Consider the following 16,231-nt stretch of genomic DNA (forward strand, 5'->3'; position numbering starts at 1 on the left):
GGATCATGCTATCTTATACGGGATGGAACGCAGTTCAAGAATGGGGATGAGATTGGGAACGACCGGGCATATATTTAGCAGTGTGACGTAAGTCACAATCCGATGGGCGCCACGTTGAGTCCGTCTACGCTATACGTCTTTCTTTTTCTTACTTTTTCTTTCTCTTTTGTATTTCTTTTATTTATAAAAAAATTTTTTTCCTTTACATTCGCGTAATATATAAATATATTTTAAAACGACAAAAATGATTTTATTTTATTTTCTTTTTTTTTTTTTTCTTCCTAATCAAATTCTATTATTACAATTTATTGCAGAAAATTAAATCCATTTCACGGGTTATAGCTTACGCTCGAACGTTATTTGTTTTATAATAAAATAGTAGAGACGGCAGGGTGGGAGGGGAGGGAGGGAGGGCGTTAACTTCACCCACGCGTAACATTACGTAGCAAAAAGAAAGAGAGAAAGGAAGTCTTTACGCGAAATAGAAGGCGTTAATCCTGCCGCACCCTCTTCATCCTCCTTCTCCTTCCTTTTTTCCTTCTCCTTACGAGCCACGACGCACGTGTAACGCGGCTTCGGGTTGCACGACAGTATATGGAGCGTGAGAGGTCAACAGAGAAACCATTGTTGTCTGCTAGCGGAGGCCCGCCGGAACTCATCGCCGGTCCGTTCGAGATTATGCATTCGTATCTTTCACGAATCCTCTTCCAGAGATGCGATAAATAATTTCTCCATGATGCAATTTTTTTAATTTATTTGTTTCTTGGACGGCGCGGTAACAAATCAACCAGTTAATTTTTAATTTATTTCATTTGTTTATCACAAGCCTCTCCTCCCCCTCTCTCTTTTTGTCTTTTGCAATTTATTATACTAACCATTGTTTATCTTTCAATTTATCAAAAACAAAGGAAAAAGGCAAAAAAAAAAAATAGAAATAGAAAATGTTATACGTGCATAAATATAAATGAATATACATCTATGCACAAAAACGTGACTTATTTTTTTTTTTTGGACATGAAACAACAGATAAAATAATCCATTTTTTGCGCTACTCGAATAACTATGAAGAATTTATTAATATTCAATATCTTTGAAATAACTCTAGTTATTATTAGTAATACTCGTAATATGTTTGTTCAATTGGTAACATTTTTAATTCAAAAGATTATTCTTAAAAGCGATCAAATTTGCATAGTATGAACCTTTGGAGAAGTTCAAAGAAACTATCCCAACGTTAACATATTTAATACTTTACAAGAATATACGTATGTCCCGTAATAAGATAGCGACATATTATACAGTTGCGACAGGTGTTAAGCCCATTCCTAGACGAGGCCGGAAAAGTGCAAAATGAATGCGATGCAACGACGTGACATCTAAACGCATCGCGATTCTTTCCGTGTACAAACCACAAAGAGGTCGTACACCTATACCTATCCGATAAGAAAATACCGAGACGATCGATTTTAACATATTCATATATACTAGTTGAATATGTAAGAGTTGCAAAATTTTCATAAATTTTACTTGGCAATGATAAAATCTTTTTTCTTTTATTCTTTGTTTTTTTCTTCTTTTTACTTTTAAAATAAAAATAAAATTTTACATTATTATTATTATAATTATTATTATTATTATTATTATTATTATTATTATTATTATTATTATTATTATTATTATTATTAATATTATTATTATTATAATTATTATTATTATTATTATTATTATTATTATTATTAATATTATTATTATTATAATAATAATAATTATTATTATTATTATTTTATTATTATTATTATTATTATTAATTTTTATATTTATTCATATAACAATTACAAAAATACAGATATAATTCACTGCTTTTAATAATGTAATTCGATTAAATAAATGACAATTTTTTTTTAAGAGGTACGTTGCGTGCATCGATATTATTAATTACGCATAATACCCATATATCTACTATATTGTTAATAACAAAAATAAACATGACGTTATAATATTTGTCAAAAAATCTTTCTTGGAAATAAAATGATTCTACTTTTATGACGTGCGATATCCGATATTGTCATACACCATGTTTCCAACTTTTCTACAGACTTTATTTACAACTCTATTTTATCTTTTGCTTCGGAAAATGAGGGAAAACTATAAAGTGCGGCAGAACGAAAGGGACGAAACTTTTATGATTCCACATGACACACGAGAATTCGTTGTCGCTTCGACATGTTTAAGGTAAGTACTCTGTGGTTTCTAGGAAGGTGAAGGAGAGATGGGGGAGAAAGAAAAATAAAGTTTAAATTATGTTATACGTTCGCTCGAAAAGTATCTGCGAATCTTTTCATGACGTTTTTCATCTAATAACTTTCAGATGGACGGGGGAGGGAAGAAGGAGGAGGGCGGGGGCGCGTCAAAAAAATTCCATTGGCAGGAAACGCTCTTTTTTTTTCGAATAAGAAAAATACAAAATAATAAGAAGAAAAAATTAATAAAAAGAAATTTTTTTTTTTTTCTTTTTTTCTTGTTATAAATAAAATCCATTTAACACGTCAAAACTCAAAAAGAAAGAAGTAATTTTCTATATTTTTCTCTTTCATTTCCATCGTGAGATTAGATCAATATGAAAGATTAGAAGAAAAAGAAACCAAGTGTGATATGTAAGAAGAAACAAAAAGGAAGACAAACAAATAATATTTCCAAGAACTCTATTCGTCTTCTCTCGTATTTTTCCCATCATCGTTGTCGTTGTCGTCGTCGTCGTCGTTGTCATCATCATCATCATTATCATTATTATTATTATCATCATCATCATCATCATCATCATCAACGTTACGCGATCATTTATGATTCATCTCCTAAAAGGTACACTTTATGTTAGGCCGCCAATTGAGTTGACTATGAGCATCGCATCGCATCGCGTCGCGTCGCGTCGCGACGATGTCAAACATATGTAAACAAGGAATCGAGCTGAAGCACGGTGTGCTTCGAGTTATTTATAGAAGAGTCGATTATTGTGTAACAAACGCGACTTTTACGTAACACGGCCGTGGTATAACGGCCGATCTCTGTCTATCGTTCTGTCTGTCCGTTGGCCACTCGGTATCACTACTACTACTACTACTACTACTACTACTACTACTACTACTACTACTACTACTACTACTACTACTACTACTACTACTACTACTACTACTACTACTACTACTACTATTATTATTACTACTACTACTACTGCTATTACACTTCTACTTCTTCTTCCTCTTCTTTGATACGATAAAGAACTCGCGCGCTTTTTCTTTTCTCTGTTATCGTTCACCTTCTTTATTCCCGCCTTCCCCACATCAATCTGTCTTTTTCTCTCTTACTCTTCTCCTCCTCTTTCCTCCTAACCACTGTTTTTCTCTTATGTTAGCTCTTATCATTAACTTGAATCGTCTCTTACAAGGAAAAATCTCCAATCATGCGCCCGTCCGCGTGTATGTGTATATGTGTGTGTGTATGTGTATGTGTATTATGAAACTGTAAGAGCAACATCTTAAAGAAATATTTGAAAAATATCTTAAAACATTGAATAACATTTTCTGGATGTAACAATTATAATTGTTTGGTATGTAGATACGTAGAAATTAATGTGCTATACGAGATACGACGAATATTTTTTTTTTTAACTACTAAAATAATAGTAACTAATTGCGATGAAACGATAAACGAAAAAAAAATAGGGAAAAAAAAGAAAAAAAAGAAAAAGAAGAAGAAAATTATGAACTAAGCTTTTTACAAATATCAAATTTTAAAAATCCTTTATCGAGCGCAGTTGTGGGAAAAAAGATTCGCGCGTGTGTGTATGTGCGTGTATACATGCGCGCGCTTTTTCAACCTTATTGTCTTACACGTATTCTTATCAACGTGTATTAATATCAACAAAAACGTCCTTGACATAATTTAGATAGAAAGTTCGTTAGAAAGTTGGTATTTTTTAACATTTAATCGTCCTTCGCAATTTAATTAACTTTCATAGAATATCGTAAATAATTTTACCAAGCAATAAAAAATACTCGTTTAAAAAACACGTAATAGTGAATAATGTTGCTCTATCGTCAAAAAGTTTTCTCGAATCTGTCCGTATTATTTTGAGTTACTTAACAAATGAAAAATAAAAAATAAACTTCGGAATCTTTTTTCTTTTCTAAATATATAGGACGTATCATAATCATATTGTAAGATCATAAAAGAGATTTTTCTAACTTCGATCATTTTACTTCGAGAAATAAAGGTAGAATAAAATAAAATAAAATAAAATAAAATAAAATAAAATAAAAAAAAAAAAAGAAATTAAAAAAAAAACAAAATAAAATAAAATAACCTTTTCCAATGGAAGCTATTTTCAAACGGTTAAAAAATAACTTTTCGAAAAAGAAAAAGTCTGCGCGCAAAGAAGAGAAGTTAGCAATGATGTAAGAGCGGACTCGAGATAGAAAAAAAAAAAAAAGACAGAGAGAGAGAAAAAAGATGAAAACGATTGAGAAGTAAAAAACAAATGTTAAAATAAAAATACTCGAAAAAGATGTTAAATATAATTTCAATGAGATAGAAAGAAAGAAAGAAAGAAAGAAAGAAAGAAAGAAAGAAAGAAAGAAGAAAAAAAGAAAAAATCCAAACTAATCGGCAGAGAGCAAGCATTTACGGAGTCGTGTGTATATTAGACGAACGTAATAATTCATGAAGTGTCTCGTAAAAGAAAAGATAATAAAAGAAAGGAAAAAGAAAAGAAAAGAAAAGAAAAGAAAAGAAAAGAAAAGAAAAGAAAAGAAAAGAAAAAAGAGAAAGAGAAAGAGAAAAAAATGAAGAGAGAAAGAGAGAGAGAGAGAGAGAGAGAGAGAGAGAGAAAGAAAGAGAGAAGAAAAACAATCGACCGTCGACTGTCCGCGCCATACTTGTTTGGGCGTGAACCCATGGCCGGCGTACAAATTCACGACGCTTTCTCGCGAGCGTACGCGAGCGCGCTCGTTCACTCGAGATTTGCAAAACATAAAGGACGGGACGAATAAAAAGCAAGGAAGGAGAGACAGAGAAAGAGAGAAAAAGAGAGAAATAGAGGAGGGAGAGAGAGAAAGAGAGAGAGAGAGAGAGAGAGGACAAAAGCGAAGAAAGACGCGGCAAGGGAACGATGATGGAAGGGGGAGAGAGTGAGAGAGAGAGAGAGAGGAGGGGAAGGAGGAAAGTAAGGAAGAGGACGATGGAGGAAAAGGAGGAGGAGGAGAGGAGGGGTTCAAAGAGCGAGCGAGAGCGAGTGAGAAAGAGAAGAGAAGAGGGGATGGAAAGAGAACGCTAATAGGTCGCAAGCGAGAGAGGAACGAAAAGGAACGACGCAGGTTAAAACGCCGGCCGGCCGGCCGGCTTCTAACAGCTGGTCATCGAAGAGGATGGTAAACTGTTGGCGTTGCTAGAGAGAAGGTAATCTCTTTCCTTGTCGAACTCGCGAGGAGAACCGAACAGAGCCGATAAGCGTCGCCCGAAGATACCTTCTTGTCATCCACAAAACGGAAGAACGAGTAAGAATGGAAAGGGGGAAAAGGAAGAGAAAGATAGAGAGAGAAAGAGGGAGAGAGAGAAAAGGAGAGAGAGAGAAAGAGAGAGAGAGAAAGAAAAACTACTACAGGGACTTCTCGCGATAGAGACGCGTCACGCATTATATGATACCCAAAGGTAGAAAGAGAGAACCAGTGGTATGGTAGTGGGAGAAGAGATGAAGAAAGAAGGGGAAAGACGCATTGGCAAAGAGGTTCGGTGAGGAAGAACAGCCGATGGAAAGGGCTGGGACGTGTAACTATAGAGGGGTAGAGAGAAAGAGAGAGGGAGAGAGAGAGAGAGAGAGAGAAGGAACGCACACGTTGGCGCGTTTTCCTTTTCTCTCTTTTCATCTTGATTCTTTCATTCTCTTAGAATGTGCGATCGATTATTGTGGCATCGATTAGGACCGAAAGATGAGATCGATGTAATGACTTGAATAAAATAATATTTTTACTAACCCGCAGAGTTCAGCCTCGTGTTCCTCGGTGCTCGCCTCGACGATTTCCTCGAGCAAAATCCGATCGTCGGCAGTGAACACTGACATATCTTGCAGCGCACCGAGAATCCCGGCCCGCGACTCCACCAGCTCCCAGCAGCAGCCGCCGTTGTCGCGGTAGACGCGAGAAAACGTCGCTTCCGCCTCCTCCTCCTCCTCCGCCGCTACCGCCGCCGCCGCCTCCTCTTCTTCCTCCTCCTCCTCCTCCTCCTCCTTTTCTTCTTCTTCTTCTTCTTCCACCTCTCGCACGACGACACACTCCACTACGGCCCGGAAAGAGAGAACGCGCGCGCGCGCGCACGCTCTCCTTGACACGACGGCGAATTGTTACGTGCTTATGTCTACGCGTGACACGCGACAGATGAGAACTCTCTCTCTCTCTCTTTCTGTCTTTTTCTGTCTCTTTCTTTACCCCCTTTCTCTCTCTCTCTCTCTCTCTCTCTCTCTCTCTCTTTATTTCTCTCACTTTATTTTACAAGATTTCTCGACGAACTCAAACCGACACAATGAGGACGATATTGAGACGTCGACGATAAAACGAGCGGGCTCGTCACGACTGTAGTGGCAATGCACTGAGATATTCCACCATTGAACCAGTCACTACGGCGCGCGCGATCCTCTCACACACAACGGCCGAACGCGTTTTGTAATGGCGATCTTTGGCGGGAAACAGCTGAGGGCCCCCACGACGCGTCGCGAATCACTCCGCCGCCGCCGGTTTCAGGGCCGTCCGTAGACGCCGGGCCCGTTGAGCGCCCTCTATCTCGGATGTCTTCTCGCCGGCTTTCTCGACTATCGTACTTTCTCCCTCCTTCAAACTGTTTCACTTTTTTATCACTCCTATTCTATCCTACCGCACTGTGTCTTGACTTTTTTTTTCTTTCTTTCTTTCTTTCTTCTTGCCACACCTCGTTTCTATTCGTCTTCGATTAACGTCTTTTATCAAATTTAATTCACGATCAATGATTATTTCAATCGACGCTCGTTAAAGACATAAAATAATTTTGGAAATTTTTTTCTAACACCCACGAATATATCGAAAAAGTAACACACCGGTAGTAACACGCTATCGTAATTAACGATACACAGTTTGCTCACCGTGAACGCACCGTCGAATGTACGTAATGCTTTGCTCTCTCATTCCGACATGTCGCACCGCGTAGTACCGTTTTACCAAAGCACACCGCCAGAAACATGCTGCGACCGCACGAAGAAAACTCTTTTACACTTGGCCTCGCGATATGTCAAGGACACGAAATTGTGTATCGAAAACGGCACACCTTCCCGTACGAAAGCCGCACCAACTCAAAGCGACGAGGCGACGCATTGACGAGCGTGCGTGAGACTCGACGGGACGATTACGTCACCCTTCGAAAATCTAGTCTATCTTTCTCTCTCTATCTCTATCTCTTTTTCTCTCGTACACACGTATACACACATGTACAGACTCCCTTCTCTCTCAAGAAGTTCGATGGCCCGCGCTCGGGGCGATTCGCGCGCTTCGCGCTACCCTGATATCGAGGACCCTTACTTCGGACCAATCCGAAGCTGACTCGTCCCTCCTATTCTTATTTTCTTTCCTTCTCTTTCTCTCTCTCTCTCTCCCCCTCTCTGTTCCTATCTCTCTCTTTCTCTCTCTCTCTCTCTCTCTCTCTCTGACATATACGACTAAAGCTTAGCGCCATACATCCCGTGTTCAAGTTTTCTTTCCTTTCCTATCACCGTCCTTAACTCAGATACTTCGATCGTCCGACAGGAACTATTTTCACGTCGCGCAGCTTTACGCTAAAGGAATGATACGGCCGCGCGGGAAACATCTGCCAGCTGGCGGAGGCTCCGCCCATAGAATACGCCAGTACCCCCACCTCGCGGCAATCCTTGTGCCGCGCCGTCGCGTATACGCCCGCGCGCATACACATAGAATTCTATAGCGAGAGAGAGAGAGAGAGAGAGAGAGAGAGAGAGAGAGAGAGATAGAAAGAGAGCCTAGAATAGTGCTGCTCGTTAGGTGCTACTCCTCTCCCTTCTCCACTCCCTATCGGCGCTTCCTTCATTATCTTCTCTCGTCACGATTATACGAGAGAAAAGAGAGCAGCGCCACGTAACGTGAGAATCATCAACGATGAGAGCTCCCAAGTACGCGCGTACTCAAGCGCACATACTGATATATGCGGGGCATGCGTTTTGCCAAGCTTTACCACGCGTCTTTCACGATGTCCTATAATAAAAATATATAAGATTCGCGCACTTTTCATTCGATCTATAAACTTCGAGATTCGACGTACTTTTCCTTCGGTCATAAAGTTCGAGCGATAAAAAAATCTTGCGCGGTCTTCGTAGAATCTGCGTGCAAAAATTTTAAATTTGTTCTTAGATAATTCGATATTTACTTGAAACTTTGTGAGCTTTATACGCATTTAATGTTAACCATTTTATTTTGAATATGACGAAAATAGAAAGAAATGTACGTAGTTCGAATGCACTATGTTACCATCGTTTCTCAATATTCGTTTTTTATTATCTTTTATTATGTGAAATAAAATGAAATATTTTTTATTTTTTTTTTTTTCTTTTTTTGTTATTATAAATACGATGCACTTAAAAGTTTATAATTCTTTACTATGAATTATATGGAATGGTACTTAACGCGAATGGAACAACCCTTACACTATTTTATGTAAACAATGTACTTCCATCATTATTTGCATGTTTCTTTACAATATGTGTAAAACATTAATCCTTAATCAATTCTTACTTACTTTTATAAAAAAGAAATATATGTATTAATAAGCTTATAGAAAAAAAGAAAATAGTGTAAATGAAGATTCGCTTCAAATCTATCATACTGATAAATACTTTTATCATTCAAATACGATTATCATTCAAATTTGTGAACTGTATTCATATTTATTCCCCATAGCTTGAATTATAAGTAAAAAGAAATATATTACACTTAATAGATGATAAGTAGCTGATACAATTGCTTATGGGTTACAATAGTGAATACAGTTTCTGTGCTTCTAGCTTGTTTTAAATAATCTATTTTTCTTTTCACGCATGCTACTTAATATAAGTTTAACATATGCAAAACAAACCGCAAATTTAGATTGAGGCATTAAAATATGAATAGATAATTTACAATGCATATTTTAATTTTCATCTACTAATTTTAAAATAAATCCAGGTAATATATGCAGATGGCATATATGGAAATAGATTATGTCTTTGTTAAGAGCAAACAACAGAATTTCTACTTTTTATCGCAGCAAATATCACAGGCTGCATTTATAATCTATGTATAATTTACTTTTATGATCAATGACTTATATTTCCCCGCACCATATATCCTTTTACTCATGTTTCTTTTGTATCCTGTTAGTAATGTCTATTTAATGATTGCAGTAATACTATGCAGGTGTTGTAGTATACATTAAATGATACTCAAATATTTGGGTTGTCATAGATTATGTGTTTGTCATACTATTCTTGAATAAAAATTTTTGAGAACTTTGGCAGCTGTCAAAAAGCATATCTTTTAAAATCTTTTTTTCATATTTTTAAAACCCTATATCTGAGTCTCGCGACTGATTTTCTTTATCCTAACTTTGGCTTCAAACCAGTTAAATTGTTGTAATCCAAATTTTATGGCTATGATGGCGTTTTGTACTTGTAGTCGCATTGTTAAATAATGAAAATAGAATAAATATTTTAGTTGTTTTTGCTTTTTCTATTTCATTTTGTGTGAACTTGTTATTTAATTAATCAAAAAACATTTATCCCCTATTATGAAAAAAGGATAAGATTGTAACAATCCTATATATTTCTTGCTAACATTTCCTTATCTATTCTTTCAGAATACATTTCATAAATTTAAAAAATCTGCAAAATATAAAAGAAAATGAATATATCTTTTATATTTTAGTATGAACATTGTGATAAATTTTTTTCTATTCTGAACATCATATTGTATTTTGTAATATATTCAAACAATTTCAATACTAACCCAAATGTAAAGTTTAATATGCTTTGCTAGATCTAGTTCACATGTTAAAAGAGCATTTTTAAACTGTAACTTAGAGATTACTCGTTCATGAGAAGGTTGTACAATCAATGGATTATTTACGTGTGTATTTACCAACAAAATTTTTTTAAATGCCGGGTATAAGGTACAAGTTCGAGTTAATTGCTACAATGATTCCAAGAACAGTGAATAAATAATAAGAGTAACCTGTGTTACTCTGTGGTACTAAAATAGTATTTTATGAGTCAAAGCTGAATTATTCTTATATTTTATCTATTTTCTTTGATTTACTGTATTGACGAGTAAGTTGCGCGTGAATATTGCGTATCTTAATGTACGTTCATACAAATGCATCAGCCAATGGTAATAATTGTCTTGTGCAATTAAAACCATCTAAATTTTTTTTATTTGTCACAAATGTATTAATATTGTATTGTTCTAAAAATAATATTTACAAGCAGAAAAGTCGATAACTTACCATTCCATTAGCTATATACAAATACATCAATAGAAATTGTAATCTGGCACAAATCAATGAAGGTCATTAAACTATACTGAATAATTCAGATATCAATGATACTTTGATAGTCATAATTATTTATGAAATTATATCATCGACAAACAAATACTATTTTGTACTTTATCATATTACATTATTTTATCTTATTTGACTTATTTTGTCTACTTGTAATCTGTAATACAGAATTTGTATATTTCTTACATTTCATTTCTAATTCTATTTCAATGAAAAACATTTCTTTGTGACTTTACCGATAGATGGCTGGTGCATTTGTATTCAATCGATTTAACTGACTCATGGATTTACAAATTATGGCAATACAGGGAAAAGAACTCACTAGAATGAAAACCTGTTATGTAAAATAAAATCACATATTTATAAATACAAACAAATTCAAAATGCATATATAAAATCTTATCTACATATCAAGGTTATATGAAGTATTTTGTATTATTCTGTACATAATTTTGATTTCAAATTGTTTGCTACACAAGATATTCTAATTATTTCACAATTTTATATCAATTAAAATTCTGTCCTGTTTTATTTTATAGAATATTTTATAGAATATAAAAAAGAAAAATATTTCATTACTTGCTGAGACAAATTATTGACAGGTTATTTTTTATTAAGAATATATATTGAAATAAAAGAGGCTATTAAACAGAATGCAACTCAAATATAACATACGACGTCAAACGTATCCATATGCCTTACCTGTAAATCCATGTTTAATCTATTTCAGTTGGAACTTATTCATAATATCAGCTATATACTAGGTATGTTATAATAATTTTTTCAGTCCTAGTTTCAATCTTTCCTGAGCTGGATTTACTTTGATTTTTAATTGCTGAATAAGATCAAAAATTTTTAAAGAAGGTCCAACTTTGAAACCCGTTAGGTTTATTATTTGGTCCTTTGTAAGATTTAGCAAAGTCTTTCCATCAATTTTGCGTTTGCTAAAATTGTCACAGTATGTTGCACAATCATTGACACGGAGAAATTGAGCAACATCAAAAACATTCCATTCAGATGGCACCAAATCACCACAATCTGAACCCTTTGGAACAACATCTGCTAACCTTGGAATATATTTTGTATTTGCTGAAGTTACCTAAAATGAAAAATTTTTAAATCATTTTTTTAATATTGCTTTTTATACCAGTGAACGTTATAATCGAAAATAAAAATTACATTAATATATGATGTTGCAGTTCTCTCTTTGGGTGGTGGTGGGCTTTGCACGTCACTTTGTGTATCACTTAATGCCTGACCTTGCCCACTTGTTGGACTAGGTAAAGTTTGATCAGGACCAGCAGGTTCTTCTGCCGGTTCTGGCTCTCTACTTCCTTGTTCCGGTAAACTCTCAAGATCACGTTCTCGTTCGATTTTTGTGCCTTGTGCCGGTTCTAATTCTCGTTCACGTTCACGTGCCATACTAATGCGTTCACTGTGACGAGGTAGTATATTTTTTGCGCAAGATACCTTGCTTCCTTTTTTTAGTTTTCTCTTAGCTTTACGTTTAAGGCCTCTTGGTGATTTTACTAAAAGTAAATAACACTTGTGTATAAATAGAGAAAAAATAATTATAAATATTTATAATTATTATATGTAAATATTTAAATACATTAAAATATATATAAATTAGTATTAAATATATATTAGTATATAAATAAGTACCAGTAGGACTAGTGTTTTTAGTGAGTACACGGGGCCCCTCTAATTTATGATCTACAAGGTCACACCAACCAACTGGATAAATATCTGGACTCTGACAATCTAACCATTGATCATATTCATCCTCCCAACCATCAAAATGTACCCTCAACAACCGACCTATCACTCTGGTAATAGTAGCAACACATACTAATCTAGGGTCCATCAAATCAGCAGCTTCAAGCCTCATACCTTCAATGAATCCATGCTGGGGTATTTCCTATAATACAATGTTGATGTTATTTTTTCAAATATTTTAATTCCATTTAAATTTCAGTTTATGTTATTATAGTCACCCTGTTAAATAACTGTACAGGTGCTGGTATTGTGTTTGTTTCTATCAAATATGCATCCCATGTAAACGTTGTTGAATCATAACCTTTTGGTGGTGTAAGTGGTAGGCCATGCTGAGAACAAAACCCAATTGGAAAGATACAGGGAGAACATGAATGATAGCAAAACCAATCAGCACCACTTGCATCTTCGTCATAACTATCAATACGAATCATAATATAATCTTCTTTTAGAACTTGCATAACTGTGGCCGCACAGATAGCAGAAAGATTAAGTGGATCAATAGCTTCCATTTTCATTCCTTCTCTAAAAGTATATCCAAGGTGTAGATGATGATTCTTTGGCACATGAAAAAGACCATCTGTAGCATCATCTTCGCACAATTTTACTTTTGAAACACGTTCTAGATAATCAGGATATGCATCCAACGATTGTCCTATTCTCTTTGCCCAACCAACAGGATGTATAAGAGGAGAGTCTTCATGACACCAGAAACCATTATCTTCGGGCGGTGAATCATAATATCTCACGTGCAATCGCTTACCAACAATCTTCTGTATTGTAGCTACTTTAACTTGAGAAATTCTGTTTTTATCTACCACTTCTAAATGAAGTCCGCATCTGAAGCGAGATTTCATACTGTCATTAACTTTATTATAGAAATTAGTTGTTAATGTCCTTGCACCGGTTAATCGTCTCCTTAAAAAGTCCTTCCAGTCTTTGTACTTGTTAGCAATTGCTGTGAAAAAAATATAAAATGATATTGTATAATATTTCTAATACAGATACTATTATGTTTTATTTTATGATAATTTAATTTTTTTATAATATAAATTTCCACAGGTAAACATAAATATACAATACAAATAATCATATGGTATTTACTGTTTGGTGGTATAAGTGGTTTTCCAATTGTAGCACACCAACCAACAGGATGAATGTCGTTAGAACAAAGTGATACCCAAAAATCTTTATCTGCATTATGGCCAAATCCCTCATACCTTAACAGAGCTCTATATCCCGATATACGTAATACAGTCGCAACCCAAAAAGAGTCTGGAAAAGCTTCACATACTTCGTCACAGTCAGTATTTTCAACTTCAACTTTCATACCCACTGTTATGTTATCCCATATTTCAGATATAGGTGCCTGTATCAATAAAATTTTATGACATGTTACTTATAGATCATTATCTTAAGATTTACATATCTTAAAGATTTACATATGTATATTTAATAAAATTTAAAAAAATAATTTCATAAAAAATTTACATGTTTAAAACAAGATACTGGTGCAGCACAAAATCCAGGTTCAACCAAATGTGGTGTCCAGTCATAAGAGCCAGCCATTTCTGCTGTTCTTTTCCTTCGTACTGGTAAATCTTCTGGCATTACAGGTTCTGCTAAAACTTTCTCTTCTTCTTCTTTGACAGAATCGTTCAACTCAGTTTCTTTTTTTATCACCTAAAGAAAATTGTTCATTGAATAAATTTTATTTTTACCTAGCTCTATTAAACTTACATCTTTTGAAGATTTTGTATTAGTAGGAGACTTTGCATTCATAGCTGTTGTTGGTTCTACTGGATATGATGGGCTATATGTTGAATCAGCAGTGGAAGCAGTATGTTCTGAAGAACGTGCACATGCTCTGCTACAAAATCTTCGTTCTTTTGTATAGAATGCATGTTTTACTCCTATAGCACCACATTTTTCACATACAGCTGGATAAAGGAAAAAAATTGTTCAATGTATTGAAAACATAAATAGACATAAACTATACTGCTTTACAATTCTTACCTATGCCATCTTTACGAATAGGAATGAAGTTTAAATCAGTATGTGGTTGATAAGCAATCGGTGTTTTTAGAATAAGACCAGGATGTTTTATAGGCTTTATTTTTCGATTTCGTAGCAACGGTGAACCATCATGAGTAGTTTGAGTTGCTACATTACTTACTACCTGTTCCCTATCTTCATCAGCCATATAATCTTCTAATGTTAAATATTCACTCATTTCTTGTCTTTCTGATTGTGAGTCATATTCCTAATAAATAGATTTAGAGTTACATAACAATTAAGTAATTGGCATAATATTATAAGTATTTTTATTAGAAGAGATATAACTCACTTGTTGCATCTCTTGTGTATCCATAGTTTCCATAGCTTCATCAGGTTCTGAGCATTCATTAGGATATTGTGGTGCTAAATATCGTACCATTGCTGTAGGAGCAATTTGATGATTTCTAAGATCCTCATATGCATGCGAGCCATGAGAAAAAAATGGACTTTCACTTTGACGAGGGTCTAACATAAGCTCATGTGTAGGTTCTCCATGTACCATCATGTCCCCCATCCATACCATCCCTAATTCTGGCATTCCAGGGATGGAAGCATAAACTAAATTCATGCAAACATCCATTCTTATATTCAAATAATTATTTTAACATTATTTATAATTAAATTAATGATATATTTTCTCTACAATATTAAACATTTTAAACAATATGTTCAATATTAAATCTAGTGTAGAAACCAAATTTATAAGAGAGAGAGAGAGAGAGAGAAAGAGAGAGAGACCTAAGCATTATAATTTATTTTCTTCACTCACTAACAAATAGATTATATATTTAATATATAATATATAATTATTCTTATTATAGAATAGATCGAATATCAATACAACCATACATGTTTAATAACGTAAATTTGAACGAATTCAAATAAAATGGAAATACAAAACATGTTTTAATATGTCGATATAAGTACGAGAAATATTATTTAACCTTAATTTACAGTTTATTGCTTTTAAAATTAAAATCTTTGACCCTTATCAATATCTGTATGGGTATAATCATTATAAAATTGCTAATTATGATGGTCGAAGGTACTTAATATATTTCGAAAACACATACGAACCATTCGGAGCTTGCATGTCCATGACAAAGCGTTCTTCGTTAAATCTGTCAATGCTTTTAACCGGTATTACCGTCCTTTATGTTTCTTACATAGTATCTGTTCCATCTCGATTGATGTATAATACACCATTCATAAAAAACACAGCTAGCCTATTTAGAGTCGCTTAATACCTATTCATTTTCCAAGACATCGTGAACAATAGGGCAAAACATTAGGCGGTAGGCATTCGCTTTAACACTACTGATCTCATCTCACTTTTCAGTGCTGACAATCTTTAGGAAAACAAAACTAGACGATACGTTTGAAATAAATTTACAATCATTTTCAAATTTTTTCACTATTTTATACAACGGGTCATAAAATATATATATATGTATATATATATATACGTATACACAAATATATATATATTATATCAAATTATAAAATCTAGGTATTTACGAATGATATATATTACACTGGCTATGTTACAATTGGAAATTACTTATATTATTATATTATTATGTGAAATTATAACTAATAAAAAAATTTGATAACTATTATCTCATCGATATAATCAAATATTATAAGTACTACATATTTACAAATATATATATATATATTACACACAACACACACACACACATGTGTTCATGAATTTAAATATTATCTACATACATATATACATATATATAATATATAATGTGGTAGAAAGAATTAT

The 16,231-nt window shown here is 34.0% G+C and overlaps 2 protein-coding genes across 3 annotated transcripts in view; both read right to left on the bottom strand.

Moving 5' to 3' along the window:
- crp (transcription factor cropped) overlaps positions 1–6,222 on the bottom strand; it is a 60,811-nt gene extending 54,589 nt beyond the window's left edge. For both annotated transcript variants that reach the window (XM_085659771.1, XM_085659770.1), the window contains exon 1: positions 6,027–6,222. In XM_085659771.1, coding sequence (XP_085515897.1) covers positions 6,027–6,112 — 86 coding nt within the window. In that variant the 5' untranslated portion in view covers positions 6,113–6,222. The remainder of the gene's footprint in view (positions 1–6,026) is intronic.
- Positions 6,223–8,811: 2,589 nt separating this feature from the next.
- On the bottom strand, positions 8,812–15,793 carry LOC118446217 (MBT domain-containing protein 1). Its single transcript, XM_035876619.2, has 10 exons — positions 15,532–15,793; positions 14,744–15,012; positions 14,413–14,659; positions 14,137–14,336; positions 13,888–14,079; positions 13,501–13,765; positions 12,618–13,354; positions 12,286–12,541; positions 11,800–12,149; positions 8,812–11,719 (listed from the first exon to the last, which is right to left on the bottom strand). Exons 1-10 carry the CDS (start codon positions 15,551–15,553, stop codon positions 11,390–11,392), a joined length of 2,868 nt encoding a protein of 955 aa, XP_035732512.1. The 5' UTR covers positions 15,554–15,793; the 3' UTR covers positions 8,812–11,389.
- Between the last annotated feature and the right edge of the window lie 438 nt (positions 15,794–16,231).

This window comes from Vespa mandarinia, chromosome 10 (assembly GCF_050613455.1).
Source record: "Vespa mandarinia isolate Hongniang chromosome 10, ASM5061345v1, whole genome shotgun sequence".
Taxonomy (NCBI): Eukaryota; Metazoa; Arthropoda; class Insecta; order Hymenoptera; family Vespidae; genus Vespa; species Vespa mandarinia.